The 25,775-nt window shown below is 51.8% G+C and overlaps 1 protein-coding gene and 1 pseudogene across 1 annotated transcript in view; both read right to left on the reverse strand.

Moving 5' to 3' along the window:
- Window positions 1-25,775, reverse strand: part of LOC139238017 (collagen alpha-1(XI) chain-like) — a 294,478-nt gene that overhangs the window by 47,133 nt on the left and 221,570 nt on the right. Inside the window, exons 42-47 of the mRNA XM_070867414.1 lie at window positions 23,742-23,849; window positions 21,759-21,866; window positions 12,004-12,057; window positions 10,494-10,547; window positions 7,662-7,769; window positions 738-791 (exon numbers count right to left, since the gene is read on the reverse strand). Of these exons, the coding sequence (XP_070723515.1) occupies window positions 738-791; window positions 7,662-7,769; window positions 10,494-10,547; window positions 12,004-12,057; window positions 21,759-21,866; window positions 23,742-23,849 (486 nt within the window). The remainder of the gene's footprint in view (window positions 1-737; window positions 792-7,661; window positions 7,770-10,493; window positions 10,548-12,003; window positions 12,058-21,758; window positions 21,867-23,741; window positions 23,850-25,775) is intronic.
- Window positions 17,024-17,189, reverse strand: LOC139238029 (U2 spliceosomal RNA; annotated as a pseudogene).

A 25,775-nucleotide genomic window follows, 5' to 3' on the forward strand; every position in this document is an offset into this window, starting at 1 on the left:
AGGTCGATGACCCTTGGTCAGAACTGGAGAAAGTTAGAGAGGTGACAGGTTTTTAAGCGAGTGTAGGGGCGGGGAAAGGGGGAGGGGAGGAAGGGACAAGAGGGAAGGTCTGTGACAGGGTGGAAGGCAGGAGAGATGAGAGAGACAAAAGGGGATGCTGGGCCGAAATGAGACGGTAATGGCACAAGTTAAGAAACAAAAGATGCGTCGAGATCGAGTGTGAATGGTGGGAATTGTCGCCATTCATCTTCATCAACGGCGGAACAGTTGAAGCGTCGTGGCCTTGAAGTACGCTTGACTTCTGAGCCTGATACAAGGTGCGGCTGGGAGGGAGAGGAGAAGGGAGATAGCTCGATTATAGAGGAGGTTGATAGCTAGAATTAGCTCGTGGTCGGAATACTGCAGAGATTAGCGGGACCTTTTTTGTGGCCCGTTATTCTTAAGCCAGGCTGCAAAACTGGTATGTCATCAGCATCGTCCGACACTCCAAACAATGCTCCCCGAGGTGCCCGTTATTCATAGAATCTGCTCCTGTATTCCATTCACATCTCAACCCGCTACATGCTAATTGGATAGGTTCTGGGTTGGCATTTGAAGACAGAGGCAAAACACAGTTTTCGATAGAACTGGCAAACCAGTTGAATATTCCGGCATTGTGTGTTTAATATCAAGGTATCTCCACTGAATGAGGATGGTGGCTCTAAAATGATTCCATTGTTACACGGTTGTCCACCTACCATCGGTCCAACATCTCCACTTTCACCCTTTTCACCAGGAGGCCCAGGCAGTCCCTGTAAAACACAAAGGGTGGGAAGTAGTCACAACCATGAGGAGTTACACAGATTAAAGGCTTCAAGTCCCACTTGTCAACTATTCATTGTTCTAGGTTAGCCCCTCCCTATCTCTGTAATCTCCTCTAGCCTCACCACCCCCCCCCCCGATTCCCTATCTCTGTAATCTCCTCTAGCCCCACCCCCCCCGACTCCCTATCGCTGAATCTCCTCCAGCCCCACCCCCGACTCCCTATCTCTGTAATCTCCTCTAGCCCCACCCCCCCCGACTCCCTATCGCTGAATCTCCTCCAGCCCCACCCCCGACTCCCTATCTCTGTAAGCTCCTCCAGCACCCCCCCCCCCGACTCCCTATTGCTAAATCTCCTCCAGCCCCAGCCCCACCCCCGACTCCCTATCTCTGTAATCTCCTCCAGCCCCCCCCCCACCCCCGACTCCCTATCTCTGCAACCTGCTCCAGCACTGCAACCCCCCCACCCCTCCTCCAGAGATGTCTGCGCTCCTCTAATTCTGCCCTCCTGAGCATCCCTGATTATAATCACTCCACCATCGGTGGCCGTGCCTTCTGTTGCCTGGGCCCCAAGCTCTGGAACTCCCTCCCTAAACCTCTCCGTCTCTCTTTCCTCCTTCAAGATGCTCCTTAAAACCTCCCTCTTCACCTGCCGTAATTTCTACTTATGTGGCTCAGTGTCAAAATCTTTTTATAAGAACATAAGAAATAGAAGCAGGAGTAGGCCATACGGCCCCTCGAGCCTGCTCCACCATTTAATAAGGTCATGGCTGATCCGATCATGGACTCAGGTCCACTTCCCCGCCCGCTCCCCATAACCCCTTAATTCCTTATCGGTTAAGAAACTGTCTATTTCTGTCTTAAATTTATTCAATGTCCCAGCTTCCAGCTCTCTGAGGCAGCGAATTCCACAGATTTACAACCCTCTGAGTGAAGAAATTTCTCCTCATCTCAGTTTTAAATGGGGCGGCCCCTTATTCTAAGATCATGCCCTCTAGTTCTAGTCTCCCCCATCAGTGGAAACATCCTCTCTGCATCCACCTCGTCAAGCCCCCTCATAATCTGATACGTTTCGATAAGATCACCTCTCATTCTTCTGAATTCCAATGAGTAGAGGCCCAACCTCCTCAACCTTTCCTCATAAGTCAACCCCCTCATCCACGGAATCAACTTAGTGAACCTTCTCTGAACTGCCTCCAAAGCAAGTATATCCTTTCGTAAATATGGAAACCAAAATTGCACACAGTATTCCAGGTGTGGCCTCACCAATACCCTGTATAACTGTAGCAAGACTTCCCTGCTTTTATACTCCATCCCCCTTTGCAATAAAGGCCAAGATTCCATTGGCCTTCCTGATCACTTGCTGTACCTGCATACTATCCCTTTGTGTTTCATGCACAAGTACCCCCAGGTCCCGCTGTACTGCGGCACTTTGCAAACTTTCTCCATTTAAATAATAACTTGCTCTTTGATTTTTTCTGCCAAAGTGCATGACCTCACACTTTCCAACATTGTACTCCATCTGCCAAATTTTTGCCCACTCACTTAGCCTGTCTACGTCCTTTTGTGTCTTCCTCACACATTGCTTTTCCTCCCATCTGTGTATCGTCAGCAAACTTGGCCACCGTTACACTCAGTCCCTTCTTCCAAGTCGTTAATATAGATTGTAAATAGTTGGGGTCCCAGCACTGATCCCTGCGGCACCCCACTAGTTACTGATTGCCAACCCGAGAATGAACCATTTATCCCGACTCTCTGTTCTCTGTTAGTTAGCCAATCCTCTATCCATGCTAATATATTACCCCCAACCCCGTGAACTTTTATCTTGTGCAGTAACCTTTTATGTGGCACCTTGTCAAATGCCTTCTGGAAATCCAAATACATCACATCCACTGGTTCCCCTTTATCCACCCTGTTCATTACACCCTCAAGGAGCTCCAGCAAGTTTGTCAAACATGACTTCCCCTTCATAAATCCATCTCATAATACTCCTGTGAAGCACCTTGGGTCGTTTCACTAAATTAAAGGTGCTATATAAACGCAAGTTTTTGTTGTTGTTCAGCGTAAATTCAAAAACTCATCACAGATACAAGGGCAGAGAGAGAGAGCTTCCAACACCGAGCCTCGATAAAGTCGCAGTATGGGGGATCACTGTCCTTCAGCTTGATCTCTAACCCACGCTCGCAAGACTCTGGGTGCCGTACTACCAATCCCAAAGATGTATTTTATATAGAATCTAAGCGGATCGCTCAAATGTCCACCAGCTCTTTGCAAAAATGAGTTACTTTATGAAGTGCAGTCACCATTTTTACGTAGGCAAAGCTACAGCCAATTTGCTCACAGCAAGGTCCCGTGACCAGCAAATGAGATAAATGACTAGTGAACTGAATCAGCTGAAGTGGGACCATCGGCCAGGTGGATTCCCTGCTCTCCTCTGAATAGTTCCAGGCGATCCTTTAAGTCAACCTGAACGTGTGGATAGTGCCTCAGCTCCACATCACACCCAAAGGACGGCACCGGTACTGCAGTACTCTGCGGAAATTGGTGCGGTCCCAGCCTGCAGGACCATCGGCAGGCCGGGGCCATTGGAGGGAGCAGCTTGCGGCGGCCCGACCCGGCCCAGAAATCTGCGCGGTCTCGGCCTGCAGGACCTTCAGCGGGCCGGGGCCATTGGAGGGAGCAGCGTGAGGCGGTATACCACTGCAGGGAGCAGCGCGTGCTGCTGCAGGAGGACGAGGGCTACGAAGCCAGGTCGCTGATTGCAGTGCGGGCAGGCACAGCAGGAGGGGCGAAGGAGCGGCGAGAGTCCGTAGAGCGACGTGACCCAGGGTCCAGGAGAGTCTAGAGTCCAAGGCCCAGAAGAGGCGAGGGCCCAGGGGCAGCACGGGCCCAGACCACACTGCGATATGTGTGCGCCCTAGGCCCATGCAGCAGAGCTGGTCTCCAGTCGTCCTGGTTAACCCTTGTCACTGGACCAAGACCTAGCTCTGTCAAGCCCGTGTGGTGGCTGGTGTGTAACGGCCACCCCACGTTAAAACAATCCACACACAGGCATCTTCCACCCTTCAGGATGTAGTTCGGGATCCGGAATATTAGGTCCTTCATTGAAACACTTGTGAACTCATCCTTTTTTGGGGTGGAAGTAAGTCATCCTCGCTTCGAGGGACTGCCTATGATGATGATGGCTCCCTTAGTACTGCACTCGAGTGTCAAGCCGAGAGGACGGGTGGGGAAGAGCGGAACCTATAACCTTCCGAGAATGCCATCAACTGAGCCAAGCTGATACGGCAAGGTCATCATCTTGGGCAGTCCCTCGGAGTCGAGGATGACTTGCTTCCACACGAACAGGAGTTCTCAGGTGACCGATGAGTCCAATGCGGGACCGACAGTCTCTGTCACCGGTGGGGCAGACGGTGGTTGGAGGGACGGGTGGGTGGGGGGCTTGGGGTTGCCGTGCGCGGTTTGTGCTAGGCCTCCGCCTGCTCCCGGCGAAGGGGCTCGAGGTGTTCGGTGCCCTCCCGGATGCTCCTCCTTCACTTTGAGCGGTCTTGGGCCGGGGATGTTGCACTTTACGTGTAAAAGCATCCTCAGCGGCTCCAGTATGCACCAGATCTCAGACAAGTTAACACACCGACCCCTACATGGCCGACATAGCACTCAAGCAACGACTCCCCGCTGTGTGGTGCACCTTGAATTCTCAGCTTCTTCCTCAATCAGTGTGGGGGGGGGGGGGGGGGGGGGGGGGGGAAGTATCTGAGAAGTGTTACAGATCCCCGCTGCTTCAGGCTGCTAACCAGAATGGACACAGAAACAGGCCCAATTAGGATGGAGCGAGTTTCTTCCGAACAACATCACCTGGCTCCCTACCTGTGCAACAGATTCCTCATCAACAGCGTCACATCCCTAACTGCCCGAGGACAGATTGCACTGGGGCGGGAGCTGGGGGGGGAGGGGGCACAAGGACCTTTAACCTTTGAGAAATGAAGAGCCAGGTTCTGATTAAGGGCCCTGATGGGCCTGGGGGCAAATGGATCCCAATGGGCTGATAGTTAGGTTTGTTCATGTTCATTACATTACCTATCATCATAGGCAGTCCCTCGTATCGAGGATGACTTGCTTCCACACCAAAAAAAGAGGATGAGTTCACAGGTGTTTCAATGAAGGACCTAATATTCCAGATCCCGAACTACATCCTGAAGGGTGGAAGATGCCTGTGCGTGGATTTTTTTAACGTGGGGTGGCCGTTACACACCAGCCACCACACGGGCTTGACAGAGCTAGGCCTTGGTCCAGTGGCAAGGGTTAACCAGGACGACTGGAGACCAGCTCTGCTGCACGGGCCTAGTGCGCTCACATATCGCACAGTGTGGGCTGGTTCTGTATGATTCTGATTCTGAAAACATAGGCCAGGATATTCAACAATGAAAGCATATATATCAAACGCATAAATATAAAAGAGTCAAAGCCCCTTTTGTGCAGAAATGGAGCTGTCTGCTCATATAAATAAAGCTGTGTCATCTCCCATCAACACCAACAACTTATATTTATATAGCGCCTTTAACGTAGTAAAACATCTCAAGGCGCGATATAAAGTGTGTTAAGACAAAAATTTGACAGAGTCACACAAGAAGAAATTACAGCACGTGACCCAAAGCTTGGCCAAAGAGGTAGATTTTAAGGAGCGTCTTACAGGAGAGAGAGGTAGAGAGGCGGAGAGGCGGAGAGGTTTAGGCAGGGAGTTCCAGAGCTTGGGGCCCAGGCAACAGAAGCCACGGCCACCGATGGTGGAGCGATTATAATCAGGGATGGTCAGGAGGGCAGCCCGATCAGATCACCCCTTAATCTTCTACACGCGAGGGGACACGAGCCCAGTCTGTGCAACCCGCCCTAATAATTTAACTCCTTTAGCCCCCGGGTGTCATTCTGGCGAATCTGCACTGCACCCGCTCCGAGGCCAACATATCCCTCCGGAGATCCGGTGCCCAGAAACATAGAAAATAGGTGCAGGAGTAGGCCATTCGGCCCTTTGAGCCTGCACCACCATTCAATATGATCATGGCTGATCATGCAACTTCAGGACCCCATTCCTGCTTTCTCTCCATACCCCTTGATCCCTTTAGCCGTAAGGGCCACATCTAACTCCCTTTTGAATATATCGAACGAACTGGCCTCAACAACTTTCTGCGGTGAAGAACTGAACACAGTGCTCTAAATGGACTCCAAGTAAAATTTTTAAACTGTGATATGCAGGCAAGAAGCCCGCACTCTGGAATATAGATAGGATTAATGGATTTGCAGAACTACTACCATTCTGCTTACGCTCTCAGTCTAAGTACTTGTGCAATTTTCTGCTCAATCCACTATACCTTCTTTCTTATTATCTCCTGATCCCCAATATTCTCCAAATTCCTGTGCCTATTTCTTCTGTGTGAAGCTGTCAGTGCCTGGATATTTATCTGGCTTCAATCCCATTAATTTGCCCATTACAATTTGCATGTTTATATCCATCCCTGTCCAGTTCCCCACCATCCCTCTCTCCCCACCATCCCCACCCCCCCCTTTCACTTTTATCTTTGTAAAGCAAGTGTATTAAGGGTTACAGAACCAGGGCCAGTCATCTCCATTCTAACTGAGAATTTTTATATTTTTTTAAATTATTATTCATTCACGGGATGTGGGCATCGCCGGCAAGGCTGGCATTTATTGCCCATCGCTAATTGCCCTCAATTAGCTCGCTAGGTCATTTCAGAGGGCCAGTTATGAGTCGAACACGTTGCTTTGGGTCTGGAGTCACATATTGGCCCAGACCGGGTAAGGACAGCAGAATTCCTTCCCTAAAAAGGACATTAGTGAGGCCACACCTCGAGTGTTGTGTACAGTTTTTGTCGCCTAATCTGAGGAAGGACATTCTTGCCATTGAGGGAGTGCAGCGAAGGTTCACCAGACTGATTCCCGGGATGGCAGGACTGACATATGAAGAAAGATTGGATCGACTAGGCTTATACTCACTGGAATTTAGAAGAATGAGAGGGGATCTCATAGAAACATATAAAATTCTGACGGGACTGGACAGGTTAGATGCAGGAAGAATGTTCCCGATGTTGGGGAAGTCCAGAACCAGGGGTCACAGTCTAAGGATAAGGGGTAAGCCATTTAGGACTGAGATGAGGAGAAGCTTCTTCACTCAGAGAGTTGTGAACCTGTGGAATTCTCTACCACAGAAAGTTGTTGAGGACAGTTCGTTAGATATATTCAAAAGGGAGTTAGATGTGGCCCTTATGGCTAAAGGGATCAAGGGGTATGGGGAGAAAGCAGGAAAGGGGTACTGGGGTTGCATGATCAGCCATGATCGTATTGAATGGTGGTGTAGGCTCGAAGGGCCGAATGGCCTGTTCCTGCACCTATTTTCTATGTTTCTATGAGTGAACCAGATGGGTTTTTGCGACAATACGATAATTGCCACGGTCGGATTTGAACTCGCGACTGTCCGGATCATTACTCTAGGCCTCTGGATTACTGGTCCAGTGACATAATCAGCAAGCTACCTCTAATTCTGCCCTCTTGAGCATCCCTGATTATAATCGCTCCACCATCAGTGGCCGAGCCCCAAGCTCTGAAACTCCCTCCCTAAACCTCTCTACTTCTCTTTCCTCCTTCAAGACGCTCCTTAAAACCTACCTCTTTGACCCAGCTTTTCGTCACCTGCCCTAAATTCTACTTGTACGGCTGAGTGTCAGATATTTTACTCAGAATACTCCTGCGAAGCGCCTTGGGACATTTCACTGCGTTAAAGGCGCTATAAAAATATAAGTTGTTGAACCCTATAACGTCATGGGATACAGCCTTGAAAGTTTAATTACCTGAAGTCCAACAGGACCAGACGAACCTGGGAATCCACGGATGCCATCGTCACCCTTCTGCCCACGCATGCCCTGCTGCCCTCTTGGCCCCGGCTCACCGTCAGAACCCTACATACATGCACAAAAAAACACAAAACACAATTCGGGTGATGACAAACTGGCGGACTCGACGTGCCTACAGAACAGGGGAGGAGGAGGCCCAATCAATACAGGACCCACAGCCGAGGGAGGGATACATAAGGACACAAGAAATAGGAGCAGGGGCAAGCCATACGGCCCCTCGAGCCTGCTCCGCCATTTAATACAAGGCTCTTGGATAGTCACTGAAACCCCCCCGCAAGATGCATTACTACCTTGAAGCAGCAGAGTAGCGGTCTAGATCAGAATATAAAACAATTATGTGCAGTATGACTGCGCCACTTCAAAGTTTGCACCTGAACGGCTCAAGTGCCGTCTCGCAAGACCTCGGTGGATCACAACAGAACAAATAATGTCTTAAACAAACAGTCCATGTCCTGACATTCTACAAACCTCTCGCTCTCCCGTTGTACAGTCAAGACTGTAAAACTACTTGATGGCCCACGAATCCAGTCGAAGGTGTGGCCAGGAAACATTGTACCCCCTTGTTTTTTTTTTTTTATTCGTTCAAAGGATCGCTGGCAAGGCCAGCATTTATTGCCCATCCCTAATTGCTCTTGAGAAGGTGGTGTAATGTATGCACAGGGTTTGTGGAGCTGTTGCATTGCGATTGGCTTAGCCAGTCACGTGATGTTCACACAACTCAATAAAACCCCAGCCAGTTAGGTTCGGAGAATCCACGAAGAGGTATGCAGTTGTGAGCCTGGTGGATGAACTAGTAATGTGTAGTGTGATTGTTAAACCTTTGTTAATAAATCAATTAGTTATCAATAGCAATGTGCTGCTATAAATTCTTAAGCAAAGAACCCATGAAGCAAATATGTTACAGGTGGTGGTGATACAACTGAGTGTCTCGCTGAGCCATTTCAGAGGGCAGTTTAGAGTCAACCACATTGCTGTGGGTCTGGAGTCACATATTGGCCAGACCAGGTAAGGGCGGCAGATTTCCTTCCCTAAAGGAGATTAGTGAACCAGATGGTTTCATGGTCACCATTAATGACACTAGCTTTTATATTCCAGATTTATTAGAGGGGATTTGAGGGGGGGCTTCTTTACGCAGAAGGTTGTGGGGATCTAGAACTCGCTGTCTGGAAGGGTGGTGGATGCAGAAACCCTCACCACATTTAATAGATGGTTGGATGGGCACTTAAAGTGCAGTAACCTGCATGGTTACGGACCTAGAGCTGGTAATTGGGATTAGACTGGATAACCTCTTGTTGGCCGGTGCAGATACGATGGTATGTACTGGAGGGAATCGAATACGGCCAGGGTGATCTCCTGGACGAGTGTCGATCGCCTGAATGGGTCGGAGAGGAATTTTCCCAGATTTTTTTCCCAAATTGGCCTGGGCTTTTAATCCGGTTTTTGTCTCTCCCAGGATATCACATGGCTTCAGTTGAGGAGGAGTGTAGAATGTTTCAGTATAAGGAGTGTTGCAGTTAAGTGGGGCGGACTGGTTGGGCTGGATGCTCTTTGCCTTTCCGTCAATGTTCATAGGTTTACATGTAACCTTTGGGGCTGCTGCCGAGGGCCATGTGGCTCTTTGTCGGCCAATGCAGACACGACGGGCCGAAATGGCCTCCTTCTGCGCTGTAAATTTCCATGTTTCTATTTAATTAACTGAATTTAAATTCCCCAGTTGCCGTGGTGGGATTTGAACTTGGGTCTCTGGATCATTAGGCCTCTGGGTTACTAGTCCAGTGACATAACCACCACACCCTCAGAGCACAAGGTCTACCCCAGTCCAGTCCCCAGGTGTACGGAATGACAAGATTCGCTACTCCAAACTCTTGTGAGCTAGAGGCAGAGGTTCTGCACAGATGTCCTACGACACACTGCTCAGAGTTAAATCAATTCTGTCAGTGAGACAGTCCTGGTGAAGGCAAGAAACGCAGTGTTACACTGCTGGCATTGTGTACTGCTCCAATACATTTCATAGGCAGTCCCTCGGAATCGAGGAAGACTTGCTTCCACTCCTAAAGTGAGTTCTTAGGTGGCTGTACAGTCTAACACGAGAGCCACAGTCCCTGTCACAGGTGGGACAGACAGTCGCCGGGGGAAGGGGTGGGTGGGACTGGTTTGCCGCACGCTCCTTCCGCTGCCTGTGCCTGACCTCTTCACGCTCGTGGCGATGAGACTCGAGGAGCTCAACGCCCTCCCAGATGCACTTTCTCCACTTCGGGCGGTCTTCGGCCAGGGACTCCCAGGTGTCAGTGGGGATGTCGCACTTTACCAGGGAGGCTTGGAGAGTGTCCTTGTAACGTTTCCGCTGCCCACCTTCCAATACATTTACAGCTCACCTGAATAAACTTTCAACCCCCCCCCCCCAACCCCCTTCTCCCCGCCCCAAACAAAGCCCGAAGCAAAGAGAGGTCACACGTGACTGGAAACGGACCCAAGCCCAGTTACGAGATTTGGCCTCTTTTCTCTCGAGACGCCCAGCCCGGAAAATATTGAGCTGGAATTTAACCTGCAATCTCCGGCTCCTCTCGTTACTCCTATTTAATGGGCCACTATGTGCCAGAACTCGGAACCGGTTTTCTGACCTTTGCACCTTGACCTCAGTGCCGGCCTGCAAAACGCTAGCTCTCCAGTGGCCCATAACGAGGAGGACATCAATGAAGGTGCAGCCCCCGACCACAGACCAAGCCTCAACAGAGGAGGAACATAACATGAAACGCAATTGATACTTACAATGGGACCGGGATGCCCAATTGGACCTTGCATCCCCATTGGCCCTGGGGGACCCTGTAAGAGGGAAAGAAAAGAGGTCACATGCACAATAATGTGAGTTATTAATGGCACTAAAATTGGAATTGATCAGTTTGAATATGGGTCAATTTTCCTTGAAAGCTCAAGGTGCTGAACGACCTAATCAATCCAGCAGTCACAGAACTGTGCAGACCTGGATTCAGCTCGACTCGGGCAATCTCATCAGTCGGGTAAGTAATAGCTTTTACCGGCCGAGAGCTATTTCAGGATTGACTACTGAGGAAACACTGGACGGTCTCATCAACTCTGTGAAGATTGAGAGATTTGATTGAGGCGCTCAAACCCATGACGGCTCTGGACAGAGTCGATCGAGAGAAACTGTTCCCCATTGGCAGAAGAACCAAAGGCGACGTAAGGAAAATCATTTTTCCCGCAGCGAGTGGTTAGGATCTGGAATGCGCTGCCTGAGAGGGTGGTGGAGGCAGACTCAATCGTGGCTTTCAAAAGGGAGTTGCCTGAAGGACAAAAAATGTGCAGGGTTACGGGGAAAGGGTGGGGGGAGTGGGACTGGCTGAAGGGCTCTTGCAGAGAGCCGGCACGGGCTGGACGGGCCGAATGGCCTCCTCCCGGGCTGGAACCGTTCCGTGATTCTAAGGCGGCTGACGGGCGATCCAAAACTGCATGTTTCAGGAGTTTAGGTGATTGTGGTTCTTTGTTCAAAAACTCGAGCGAGTTGTATTTTTGAACAGAATCATTCCCACCTTATTTCCTGTAATGCATCTCTCTTCATTTTCTTTGGAACAGAGGAGGCCGCGGGGAGACCTTATTGAGGTGTATAAAATTATGGGGGGCTTGGATAGAGTGGATAGGAAGGACCTATTTCCCTCAGCAGAGGGGTCAATAACAAGGGGTCATAGATTTAAAGTAATTGGGGGGGGAGGTTTAGAGGGGATTTGAGAGGAACTTCTTTTCACCCAGAGGGTGGTGGGGGTCTGGAACTCACTGCCTGAAAGAGTGGTAGAGGCAGAAACCCTCACCACATTTAAAAAGTACCTGGATGTGCGCTTGAAGTGCCGTAACCTGCAGGGCTACGGACCCAGAGCGGGAAAGTGGGATTAGGCTGGGTGGCACTTTGTCGGCCGGGCACGGACACGATGGGCCGAATGGCCTCCTTCTGTGCTGTAAATTTCAAACTAATGTATATAATATCCATCTCTCGATATATCTACGCAGGCAAAACCAGCCATTCTGCCCCATCAGGGAACCATGAGCTGAATCAACAGTTAATCTGTTTTCAATGAAGGACGTTGGCCCAGACAGAGGGAGAAGTCCCAGTTGCTCTTCAAAAAGGTGCCGTGGGGTGATCAGCTTTGAGCCGCAGCACTGGAACAGGCGGGGCGGGGACACTGGGAGGTCACGCATCGTGCACGCGCTAACACAGCGCAGCCCTTCGCCGGACACACAGGCATTGCCGGGTGGGATCTTTACTCACAAACTCTCCTTTATCCCCTTTGCTGCCTTTCTGTCCCGGTCCGCCCAACTCCCCCTGCAAAAAAAAAAACAGAAACGTTAAAAGAGCATTCTAACAAACCAAACAGTTCAGGCACTGTGTGACCCCCCGCGACCCTCAGACTCAAGGTCAGCTGTTCCTAACCCCTCCTCTAGGAACAGGATACCTGTACTTTGGCCGTATAATTGGCAAATGAAGATCAACACTGATAAATGTGAGGTATTACATTTTGGTAGGAAGAACAGGGAGGTCGCTCATTATTTGCAGGCTGCGAGTCTGGCTGGGGTAGAGGAACAAAGGGATCTCAGATACAAATACACAAATCGCCAAAGGTTGCGACACAGGCCATAAAAAAGCAAACCAAGAACTAGGGTTTATTTCTAGAGGTAGAGAATTGAAAAGTAGAGAAGTTATGCTAAACCTGTATCGAACCTGGGTGAGACCACACTTGGAGTACTGCGTACTGTTCTGGTCGCCATGTTACAAGAAGGATATCGAGGCGCTGGAGAGAGGGTGCAGAGAAGATTTACAAGGATGATACCAGAAATGCGAGGGTATACCTATCAGGAAAGGATGGACAGGCTGGGTCTCTTTTCTCTTGGAAAAAGTATGGGGTAGAGAAATCCAAAGATTCACCAGCCTCTGAGTGAAGAAGTTTCTCCTCATCTCCGTCCTAAATGGCCCAATCCTTGGGCTCAATTTTCCTCAGTTATCTGCACTGCTTTTTTTGGCTTAAATTTCAAAAATCCAAGTTTCTCCAAAGATTGTGCGCCAGCGTAACTCAGTTAGTTATAATTTTTTTTAGGTCAGTTTTTTTTTGCGTCTAGGGGGGTGTAACCCGATGTCTGCACCAGTTTTTGCACAATTATGCAAGTTTGGCCAACTTACAATTTCTCCTAGGACGGCGTACGTGACCAATCCCAAAAAACCTTCTGGGCATTTAAGAAAAACCAGCTCACACCAAAAAAATCGGCGTGGAAAGACGCCATTGTTTTTAGGCAAAGTTTTGGAGGGAGTCAAGAACACATTAAATATGCATCGGGAAGCTTAATTTTTTTTTTCCCAACTGAAAACGCAGAAAATGGAAGTTTCATGCAATTCTTTAATTTTGGATTTTTTTTTTAAAATAAAAATTGCCACGCCAGCACTGAACGTCTCCTCACCGGGCTCGAGGGTTGTAGCATCGGCCGGCAGAACCGGTCCCTCGCCCAGAGACAGCAGCTCGGGGCTTGGCTTCAAAAGAAGCTGAACTGCAGGAATGAGAACCTTTACACTATGCGGCAAGCAGCATCAAATGGTGCAGACATTAGGTTCCACACCGCCCCCTCCCCCCTCCGGCCCCCCGCCCCCCACCCCCGAGGCTACAGGAACTGGCTGCGTGGTGCCAATTTCAAAAAATACAACGGGGAAACTTGCTACTTATTTTTTGTTGGAGCAGTCGGGGCCCCCAAAAAAACGGGCGTAACTCTGGCAATACGCCGAAAAATGGCATTGGGGAAAATTGAGCCCCTTATTCTGAGACTGTGACCCCCCCTGGTTCTAGACTCCCCAGCCCGGGGGGAAACATCCTCCCTGCATCTACCCTGTCAAGCCCTGTAAGAATTTTGTATGTTTCAATGAGATCACCTCTCATTCTTTTAAATTCTAGAGAATACAGGCCCAGTCTACTCAATCTCTCCTCATAGGACAATCCCCCCCATCCCACCCCCCGTCCCAGGAATCAGTCTGGTGAGCACACCCCAACCTTTCCAATCAGTCTGCGTTTTTTTCACAATGGGCTCGTCCTGGCTTTACCGGCAACACCGCCTACACCAGTACTCTCCCGCTGTGGTGGATCAGCCACTTTGATGTGCCGCCCGGTCCATGTGTCAGTGAAGTGTAAGCTTGCACATGTACACCAGAGGCAACAATGGTTGGTCACTGAATGGGCTGTGCTGGTGAGGGAACAGCTGCTATTCTTCGCGGGCAACGTAGGCAGTCCATTCGTGAGGTACCTGTGCCAGATGGACTGCGCCCATTGTGTGAGTGATACGCAGCGTCAATAAGACATGCCCTAGATGATAAATGTTACGTTCAGAATAACTCCACAAGACTGTGTTGTAAGCTCAAACCATTGTGACCTTGGTCTCTTTAATATAACTCCAAAGTGAGGCAGCAGCGTGATGGACTGCCTTTTATACCTGCTTGCCCCCGGGTGCACAGGTGACCCTTAGGTCTCCCACAGGTGTGCCCCCTAGTGGCAAGTCTTGGTGCGGTCTGCATACATAAACAATAAAGAAGATAAGAAATTGAAGCAGGAGTAGGCCATATGGCCCCTCGAGCCTGCTCCGCCATTCAGTAAGATCATGGCTGATCTGATCTTGGGCTCAGCTCCACTTCCCCGCCCACTCCCCATAACCCTCGACTCCCTTATTGTTCAAAAATCTATCTATCTCCACCTTAAATATATTCAATGACCCAGCCTCCACATCTCTCTGGGGCAGAGAATTCCACAGATTCACCACCCTCAGAGAAGAAATTCCTCCTCATCTCAGTGTTAAATGGGCAGCCCTTTATTCTGAAACTATGCCCCCTAGTTATAGGTTCCCCCGCAAGGGGAAACATCCTCTCTGCATCCACCCTGTGAAGCCCCCTCAGAATCGTATCTGTTTCAAAGGATACATGCACTTGAGCCGAGTATGAACACCTACATGGACCAGTTGGGTTGGAATGGTCTATTTCTGAGCTTTATGTTCTATGTAAATCTAGCTTTGATGGACCCAAGACAGACGGAGCTGTATAAAATGCAACTTTTTTTTTTAAAACGGGAAACATGTAGCTTACTTTGACCTGAAAGATTTAAGATTATGAAAGGGTTAGATAGGGTAGACAGAGAGAGTATGTTCCCACTTGTGGAGAAGACCACAACTAGGCGGCAAAAATATAAGATAATCCCTCATCAATCCAATTAGATCAGCCATGGTCTCATTGAATGGCCGAGCAGGCTCGAGGGGCCAAATGGCCGACTCCTGCTCCTAATTCTTATGTAATTAGGGAATTCAAGAGAAACTTCTTTACCCAGAGAGGGCTGAGAATGTGGAACTCGCTGCCACAGGGAGGGGTTGAGGCGAATAGTATCGATGCATTTAAGGGGAGGCTGGATAAACACATGGGGGAGAAAGGGATAGAAGGGTGTGTCGATGGGGTGAGATGAAGAGGGGTGGGAGGGGGCTGGTGTGGAGCATAAACACCGGCACTGAGCCATTGGGCCCAATGGTCTGTTTCTGTGTCGTACATTCGATGCAATTCTCTGTACTCCATCGAGCACCGCCCAGCCTGGTTGGGTTCTTTAGCCAAACAGTCGGCAGTTAATTTAAGCCAAACTCCACAAAGGCTCGACCATTAATGTGTAATTAAAAGGCCTTAAACTGACACGATCGATACTCAGCAGCCTTGTCAGTCGGATTCATTGATCGCAATTAAGTTCAACTCCATTTCTAAAAACATGTAAAAAGTATAAATTGAGCCAAGTAATCAGTCAAACGACTGTCTTCAAAAAGATATTGGCAAATCGAACTCCAACTGCTGGAGTTTTAGTGAGCCGGGTGACTTTATGCTCACGAGAATTAATAGTCAAGTTTATGGAGGGTGGAAGATGGGAGGCCGGCCCAGAAAACAAAAGAGAAAGACTTGCATTTATATAGCGCCTTTCACGACCACTAGGCGTCTCAAAGCACTTTACAGCCAATGAAGTACTATTTGAACTGTAGTCACTGTTGTATTGTGGGAAACGCGACAGCCAATTTGCGCACAGCAAGCTCCCACACACAGCAATGTGATAATGACCAGATAATCTGTTTTTGTTATGTTAATTGAGGGATAAATATTGGCCCCAGGACACAGGGAGAACACCCCTGCTCTTCTTCAAAATAGGGACCATGGGAACTTTTATGTCCACCCAAGAGAGCAGACGGGGCCTCGGTTTAACATCTCATCCGAAAGATGGCACTTCCGACAGTGCAGTGCACCCTCAGTACTGCCCCTCCGACAGTGCAGCACTCCCTCAGCACTGCCCCTCCGACAGTGCGGCGCTCCCTCAGTACTGGACTGAGAGTGTCAGCCTAGTTTTTTGTGCTCAAGTCCCTGGAGTGGGACTTGAACCCACAACCTTCTGACTCAGAGGCGAGAGTGCTGCCCACTGAGCCACAGCTGACACTAGAGAATAGTAGAATAGTGGCAGTAACAAAAGCACAGGTGAAGGTTTCAGCAGCAGATGGGTTGGGCAGGTCCCAAACTGTACGCAAAGTGATTAGAAATCCATTAAGTTGTCGATGGTTTTGTGTAAGACAAGCAAATTATGAATACCTTCTGGGTCTACATTGTCCACACACAATTGTTCCTTGATTGAACACTATCAACTAATCACACCATTTTAAAACACTTTATTTTTGTTCAATACAGGTTTCTGGCTTTGGGATTTCCTCAAAATTGAAGTGAATTATTCATTAAGATTCATAAATAGTGCCTTTTTAATAAGTAACCAGGCATTAAATTGTTGGTGCTGAACTTTTAAGCCAGGAGTTTGCCTCCAGGAGTGGGCTCCCTCTGTTGGCTGTGTGTGTAATGGCATGAAGTCGTGTAAAAAGCTACAAGACGCACATAACAAGCCATTGTGTGCACACAGACACGCATGGACAACACGCAGAATACCGCACAGGGTCACCTAGCAACCCCAACCAAGAAACAGTCACTATAAACTTTCAAAGAAGTGGCTCCTTTTTTGGGGGGACCAAGAGATTTCACAGAGGTCAGAAAGTTATGCAGAAGATAGTTTAAGAAATAACTTGCATTTATATAGCGCCTTTCACAACCTCAGGATGGCCCAAAGCACTTTACAGCCAATGAGGTACTTTTTTGAGGTTTAGTCACTGTTTTTTTTATATCCAATTTCTTTCCAGATCAACTCTAATGCCAAAGATCACTTTGCGCCAATATATTTGATCTTAGCCAAAAGGCCGAGAGGCGAAGTTACACCATTCCTGGATACACTGCAATACCAGGTCGGTGCATGGAGAGGACGGGGCAAGCCCCTGTTCCAGCTCCCTGTCCAAAAAACAATTTAATATCAGGTCCCCATAGGGGATATTAAACTGATAAGAACAGATACTCACTGTTGTAACGTGGGAAATGCGGCAGTCAATTTGCGCACATCAAGCTCCCACACACAGTGATGTGATGATGACCTGATAATCTCTTTTTTTAGTAATGCTGGTTGAGGGATAAGCATTTGCCAGGGCACTGGGGATAACTCCCCTGCTCTTTTTTCAAATAGTGGCATGGGATCTTTCACGGCCATCCGAGAGAGCAGACAGGGCCTCATCCGAAAGACGCCACCTCCGACAGTGCGGCACTCCCTCAGTACTGCCCCTCCGACAGTGCGGAGCTCCCTCAGTACTGCCCCTCCGACAGTGCGGCACTCCCTCAGTACTGCCCCTCCGACAGTGCGGAGCTCCCTCAGTACTGCCCCTCCGACAGTGCGGCACTCCCTCAGTACTGCCCCTCCGACAGTGCGCCACTCCCTCAGTACTGCCCCTCCGACAGTGCGGCACTCCCTCAGTACTGCCCCTCCGACAGTGCGGCACTCTCTCAGTACTGCCCCTCCGACAGTGCGGCACTCCCTCGGTACTGCCCCTCCGACAGTGCGGCACTCCCTCAGTACTGCCCCTCCGACAGTGCGGCACTCTCTCAGTACTGCCCCTCCGACAGTGCGGCACTCCCTCGGTACTGCCCCTCCGACAGTGCGGCACTCCCTCAGTACACTGCCCCTCCGACAGTACGGCACTCCCTCGGTACTGCCCCTCTGACAGTGCGGCACTCCCTCGGTACTGCCCCTCCGACAGTGCGGCACTCCCTCGGTACTGCCCCTCCGACAGCACTGCCCCTCCGACAGTGCGGCACTCCCTCAGTACACTGCCCCTCCGACAGTGCGGCGCTCCCTCAGTACACTGCCCCTCCGACAGTGCGGCGCTCCCTCAATACTGCCCCTCCGATAGCATGGCGCTCCCTCAGCACTGCCCCTCCGACAGTGCGGCACTCCCTCAGTACTGCCCTTCCGACAGTGCGGCACTCCCTCAGCACTGCCCCTCCGACAGTGCGGCACTCCCTCAGCACTGCCCCTCCGACAGTGCGGCGCTCCCTCAGCACTGCACTGGGAGTACCAGCCTAGATTTTTGTGCTCAAGTCCCTGGAGTCCCACTTCTAAGCGTGCTGCTGAAGGAGAGATAGTAACACACTATAGCTGGGACGGGTAGAAAGTACATGATTAGTACCAAAGATGGACAGCAGCACTCATCGCTCCCACAAAGCAGTCAGGTCAAACAAGCGTTTGTACAAATATAGACAAAGGCTGGATTTTCGGGGTTCTTCGTTTCGGGGCGTGGGGAGAATTAGCGTTTTCGCCGCGCTGGTGATTTAAGACCGAACCTTCGGCCTTTGGGGTCTGCGTCCTCACAAAGGGAGGCGGTGCACACAATTGCTCACGGCACAAAAAACGCGGTCCTCGCCAACTTTAGTGTGGGGCTGGGAGCGCTGCTAGAGGGGCCTCGGGGGGAGGGGGGGCGGAGAAAACAACATTCAAAAAAACATTACCAAGGCTCTTAACCAACAAAAAAAAAAGAAAAACTTTAACTTACCTTTAGTGCAGGCTTTCCAACTTACCGCTGCTGCCAGGGCTGCACGGTTCGGTTTGAGCCGGTCGGTGTTCGGGGCGCGGCCTACTGGTCGGGAGAGCGGCGATCGTCCGACGGTAACGCAATCCGCGTCGCTTCACGTCCGGTGCAGTGCTCCTCGCCGCCAACAGGTAACCGCGAGCGGGCTTAGCGAGCGGGCTTCCGGCGCGGAGCGTCACAACGCGGCGATTAACCCGGTCGCAAACCCCCCCACCCCCCCCCCCCCCCCCGCAAATTGTACACCACAGTTTCATTCTGGTTTCTCAGCCACAACATGCAGCAGTAAACAAGCTCCTCGATTAACCGGCATCGCAGCGTTTCAGTCGTTGTACCAGAGAATGGGTCACGGCTAACGGCAAGCTGCCTCCTCATTCAGAGTCGCCGACAGCTTGCATTTATATAGCGCCTTTAACGTGACTAAAAAGCCCAAAAGGCGCTTCACAGGAGCGTTATCAACTCACATTTGAGACCGAGCCACAGAAGGAGATAGTGGAACAGATGGCCAAAAGGTTGGTCAAAGAGGTAGGTTTTAAGGAGCGTCTTAGAGGAGGAGAGAGAGGTGTCGAGAGGTTTATGGAGGGAACTTGTCACCTGCCCTAATTATGTGACTCGGTTTCAAATTTTTATCTCATAATACTCCTGTGAAGCGCCGTGGGACATTTTACTACATTCATCATCATAGGCGGTCCCTCGAACGAGGATGATTTGCTTTCACACCAAAAGGGTCAAGTTCACAGATGTTTCAACAAAGGAGCCGATGTTCCAGGTCCTGAACTCCAGTTGAAGGGTGGAAGATGCCTGTGGGTGGATTTTTTTAACGTGGGGTGACCGTTGCACACCAGCCACCACACGGGCTTGACAGAGCTCGGTCTTGGTCCAGTGGCAAGGGTTAACCAGGACGACTGGAGACCAGCTCTGCTGCACGGAACCGAGTGCGCACACATATCGCACAGTGTGGGCTGAGCCCATGCTGCCCCTGGGCCCTCAACCTCATTTGCCGCTCCTCCGCCACGATCTATCGCCGGTCCTCTGTCACAAATATTCGCCGCACCTCCGCCACGATCTCTCGCCGCTCCTCCGCCACGATCTCTCGCCGCTCCTCCCCCACGATCTCTCGCCGCTCCTCCGCCACGATCTCTCGCCGCTCCTCCACCACCATCCATCGCCGCTCCTCCGCCACGATCTCTCGCCGCTCCTCCGCCATGATCTCTCGCCGCTCCTCCGCCACGATCCATCGCCGCTCCTCCGCCACGATCTCTCGCCGCTCCTCCGCCACGATCTCTCGCCGCTCCTCCACCACCATCCATCGCCGCTCCTCCGCCACGATCTCTCGCCGCTCCTCCGCCACGATCTATCGCCGCTCCTCTGCCACGATCTATCGCCGCTCCTCTGCCACGATCTATCGCCGCTCCTCCACCACCATCCATCACCGCTCCTCTCCCACGATCTATCGCCGCACCTCCCCCACGATCTCTCGCTGCTTATCCGCCCCGACCTTCCCGCCCCTCCGCTGTGCCTGGACCCCGCTGATGCTCCAGCCCACACTCTAACCGGCGACCTGGGCCTTGATGATGTCACCTAGTCGCCCACCTCGAGGTCGTGAAAGGCGCGATATAAATACAAGTTGTTGTTGTAGCATTGACGCACTTGAGTCTCGGATGGAGATGAAAGGGTCGATGGTCAGCACTTTTCCCACCGGTTTATGCATTCTGCATTTGGAGACGATCTCACAACATGGAAGGTTGCCCACACAGCTTGTTTGAGCAGAGGGATGGGAAAGCTATCAAATGTAATGAACACGCTAACCAGCCTGTGAAAGCTCTCTCCCAGCAAATACGCTGCGATTCTATTGTCCAGTGGGGCTGGTGATGGAAGGGGATTTAACCGAGTGGTGGCTTGCCTGGAAGTGTTCACTTTCCCTGCTGCCGTGCGACACCTCATCAATGTCCTTCACTGGGAGTCCGTCAGTGTGCAGGGGAAGTAGAACATCCCCACCTCTTAAATGAGGAGAATCTTGACTATAAAGGGCGCGGTAATCTGTGAACAGTAACTCCAAAGCTCGCGTCAGAGGGTGGAGGGATACATAAGAATTAGGAGCAGGAGTCGGCCATTCGGCCCCTCGAGTCTGCTCCACCATTCAATGAGATCATGGCGGATCTGATCTTGGGCTCAGCTCCACTGCCCTGCCCGCTCCCCATAACCCTTGACTCCCTTATCGCTCAAAAATCTGTCTATCTCCGCCTTAAATATATTCAGTGACCAGCCTCCACAGCTCTCTGGGGCAGAGAATTCCACAGATTTACAACCCTGAAAGAAATTCCTCCTCATCTCCGTTCTAAATGGGCCACCCCTTATTCGGAGACTGTGCCCCCTAGTTCTAGATTCCTTCACAAGGGGAAACATCCTCTCTGCATCTACCTTGTCGAGTACCTCGCCAGTATCTCCTATGTTTCAATAAGATCACCTCTCATTCTTCTAAACTCCAATGAGTACAGGCCCAACCTGCTCAACCTTTCTTCATAAGTCAACCCCTTCACCCCAGGAATCAATGGCTAACATACAAGGGCAACCACCCAACTCCATCCCATCGTCCTGGGGAGTGCCTTCTAATGGTCCTGGCCTGTATAGATCGCCCAGACTGATGAACCATTTTACAGCGACATACACGGGGTCGTTTAACCACAGCTTACAAAATCCTGTTAAAGCGAGCAAGGCTGATAACGTACTGAGGTACAGCCAGGGGGAAATACATGAAGCATGCGTGATTCGACCATGAATAAAAATAACGGAGTGACTGCTGCCAACGCGGCTCCCGGTGGCTGCAGAGGAAGCATTCTGCACACAAGCGTCAGGATTTAAAAGATGAACGGTCAGCACAGCAGGCTTTCTGATCAGCCTGCTCTCTTCCCGGCTTTTAAATGTTTTTTTAAAAAAAAAATGAACGCGCTCCCGTGATGAACTGACAACACGCCTGCGCAGAACGCTTCTGGCTCGTTGGCAGCAGTCATATCCCATAAATACTCAGTGTACCTTGTCGCCATCTTCTCCAGGAGGGCCTTGGGGACCGGTGGGACCTGGTAAGCCGAGAGGTCCCTGGATCCCATCGTGCCCGGCTGGACCCAGGGGTCCTTTGTCACCCTGCATGGAGAAAGGAAAAAAAAAACCATCAGATCAGAGAGTTGTTCAACCACCCATGCTTCATTCTGTCGCGTGCTCACATAGCTTGCCCGCCTGTGGCTATCCAGCGGACAGAAGGCTACCTACCTGTTGGCAATGCCGACAAGACCGACTTCATGCCGGCATCCAATCGTAAAGCAAGGGATTGCAACTGATCAGCAGGCCGTGACAGAATCACGTTTCAGTCAGACAAAGGAAGCCCTTCCACAGGCCACAACACCGAGTCGCCCATTATATTTGTCGGCTGTCATCCTGACCACCAGTGGTCATTTCTTCCGGCCACATAGCCGCGACAAAACTAAGATCGCCTATCTCCACCTCCGTAACATCGCCCGTCTCCGCCCCTACCTCAGCTCATCCGCTGCTGAAACCTTCATCCATGCCTTTGTTACCTCTAGACTGGACTATTCCAACACACTCCTGGCTGGCCTCCCACATTCTACCCTACGTAAACTAGAGGTGATGCAAAACTCGGTGCCCCGTGTCCGAACTCACACCGAGTCCCGCTCACCCATCACCCCTGTGCTCATTGACCGACATTTGGCTCCCGATTAAGCCATGCCTCGATTTCAAAATTCTCATCCTTGTTTACAAATCCCTCCATGGCCCTCGCCCCTCCCTATCTCTGTAATCTCCTTCAAAATACTGCCATGTGATCTTTATCGTCTTCCTGGGACGGGGCCTCGGTTTAACGTCTCATCTGAAAGACGGCCCCTCCGACAGTGCGGCGCTTCCTCAGTACTGCCCCTCCGACAGTGCAACGCTTCCTCAGTACTGCCCCTCCGACAGTGCGGCACTCCCTCAGTACTGCCCCTCCAACAGTGCAGCGCTCCCTCAGTGCTGCCCTTCTGACAGTGCAGCGCTCCCTCAGCACTGCCCCTCCGACAGTGCGGCGCTCCCTCAGCACTGCCCCTCCGACAGTGCGGCGCTCCCTCAGTACTGCCCCTCCAACAGTGCAGCGCTCCCTCAGCACTGCCCCTCCAACAGTGCGGCGCTCCCTCAGCACTGCCCCTCCAACAGTGCGGCGCTCCCTCAGCACTGCCCCTCCGACAGTGCCGCACTCCCTCTTCACTGCACTGGGAGTGTCAGCCTCGATTTTTGTGCTCAGTGCCCTGGAGTGGGACTTGAACCCACAACCTTCTGACTCAGAGGCGAGAGTGCTAACCACTGAGCCACAGCTGACACCCGACATAGCAGAGGGGTCATATGGCACTGTACAAAGGTAAGTGAGATGGGATTGATCACACTGTATTTGGACAGACCCAACAATATACGAGAATTGTTTATAGTTAATGTTAAATATACTACAGGTACAGTGTCTGGAATCCGGAATCCTCGGGACGGACTCCGTTCCGGTTTTGTGGTTTTTCCGTATTCCAGACAAGAAAATCAATGATCTGAAATCCGGAATCCTCGACCGAATCCATGCCGGGTTTTGAGTGACGAGGTCTGAAATCCGGCAAGACACAAAGCCCGGCACGGATTCAGTTGAGCTCAAACTTGATTTTCTCGTGTGAAATCCGGAATCCTGGACCGAATCAGTGCCGGATTTTGGGATCTGCCTCAAAAATGTCTGGTTTTCAGACAATAATTCCGGACGACTCCATCAACTATGCGCAAAATGTCCGCTTTTTTGACAATTCCGGGTTTTCGGAGTTCCAGATTCGGGACGTTGCATCCGTATCTTGGAATCAAATTATCATAAAAGGGAAAAAAAGCAAGAACTTGCATAACCCCTCCGTCTGTCCTCTCCCCTCCCTCCTTGATAATAAAAAAGGAACAAGTCAAGTATTAGCAAAAGGTTGGTTTGATTTGAGAAACAGAAGCAAGGCTCACCGGGCTTCCCTTCTCTCCGGCAGGACCCGGAGGCCCTTGACTTCCCGGTCGGCCAGGAAGGCCGATTGCTCCGACAGGACCATTGTGCCCGCGTTCTCCTGTAGATCCCTGCACAAAGACAGTAAAGGGTTAGGTCCTCCGAGTGTTTCACCACTGTGCTTCCTCCTCTGGCACCAGCGCTGCGAGGAGCCGACGTGTAGCGGGATCTATGGAGGTCCAACACCTCTCTCCTCTTTTATCTTTCCACACCAAAAAAATTAACGTCAACGGTCGAGACCCAAGACGCCCATTTCTGTTGGTCATTGGGCAAATTCCCCAAGGAAGTGTTTTAATGCGCGCGTTGAGAAATGCATGGGACACACGAAATAGGAGCAGGTGTAGGTGCTCGTAACTGGCCAGAACATCTCAAGCCCCTCTCCCCTACCCACCTCCTCTTCCCCCCTCCCCCTCCCCTCTTCCCCCCTCCCCTCCCCGCTTCCCCCTCCCCCTCTCCCCTCTTCCCTCTTCCCCCCCTCCTCCCTCCCTCTCCCCCCTCCCCTCTTCCCCCTCTTCCCTCTCCCCCCCTCCCCTCTTCCCCCCCTCTTCCCTCTCCCCCCCCCCCTCTTCCCCCCTCTTCCCTCTCCCCTCTTTCCCACCCTCTCCCCTCTTCCCCCCCTCCCCTCTTTCCACCCGCTCCCCTCTTCCCCCCCCTCCCCTACCCCCCTCCTCTTCCCCCCTCCCCTCCCCGCTTCCCCCCTCCCCCTCTTTTCCCTCCCTCTCCCCTCTTCCCTCTTCCCCCCCCCTCCCCTCCCTCTCCCCCCTCCCCTCTTCCCCCCCTCTTCCCTCTCCCCCCTCCCTCTCCCCCCTCCCCTCTTCCCCCCCTCTTCCCTCCCCCCCCCTCTTCCCTCTTCCCTCTTTCCCACCCTCTCCCCTCTTCCCCCCCTCCCCTCTTTCCCACCCGCTCCCCTCTTCCCCCCCCTCCCCTACCCCCCTCCTCTTCCCCTCTTCCCCCTCCCCTCCGCTTCCCCCCTCCCCCTCTTTTCCCCCCCCTCTCCCCTCCTCTTCCCCCCTCTCCCCTCTTCCCCCCCCTCTCCACTCTTCCCCCCCCTCTCCACTCTTCCCCCCCCTCTCCACTCTTCCCCCCCCTCTCCACTCTTCCCCCCCCTCTCCACTCTTCCCCCCCCTCTCCACTCTTCCCCCCCCTCTCCACTCTTCCCCCCCCCTCTCCACTCTTCCCCCCCCCTCTCCACTCTTCCCCCCCCCTCTCCACTCTTCCCCCCCCCTCTCCACTCTTCCCCCCCCCTCTCCACTCTTCCCCCCCCCTCTCCACTCTTCCCCCCCCCTCTCCACTCTTCCCCCCCCCTCTCCACTCTTCCCCCCCCTCTCCACTCTTCCCCCCCCTCTCCACTCTTCCCCCCCCCTCTCCACTCTTCCCCCCCCCTCTCCACTCTTCCCCCCCCCTCTCCACTCTTCCCCCCCCCTCTCCACTCTTCCCCCCCCCCCTCTCCACTCTTCCCCCCCCCCTCTCCACTCTTCCCCCCCTCTCCACTCTTCCCCCCCCCCTCTCCACTCTTTCCCCCCCCCCTCTCCACTCTTTCCCCCCCCTCTCCACTCTTTCCCCCCTTCCTCCCCCTCTCCCCTCTTCCTCCCCCTCTCCCCTCTTCCCCCCCCTCTCCCCTCTTCCCCCCCCCCCTCTCTCTCCACCCCCCCGCCCTCCCTCCCCTCTCCCACCCCACCTGGTCTTGAACACACGCTGACCAATTCTTGTACACCTCGGCAATAGCTCAAATCAGCAACAAATGTCATTCGAGGTGGATCTCCAACACAGAGGCGAGGTTACAAATTTTGGACGGCGGGATCACAAATCGCAGGCAACGAGTTTGAAAGTCAAAAATGCAAATTGGGCAGTTGTCATGACATCACAAACTATGAACCCGTTTAGGAACAAGGCTGAATTAAAATCAATGTCAGTTTGATAATCTTTCCTTTTCCCCCTTACCGAGGGAGCACACACTAAGCACGGTGAGCAATTATGGTGGCGGTTTCTTAGCACAC

Source organism: Pristiophorus japonicus, chromosome 24 (genome assembly GCF_044704955.1).
Source record: "Pristiophorus japonicus isolate sPriJap1 chromosome 24, sPriJap1.hap1, whole genome shotgun sequence".
Taxonomy (NCBI): domain Eukaryota; kingdom Metazoa; phylum Chordata; class Chondrichthyes; family Pristiophoridae; genus Pristiophorus; species Pristiophorus japonicus.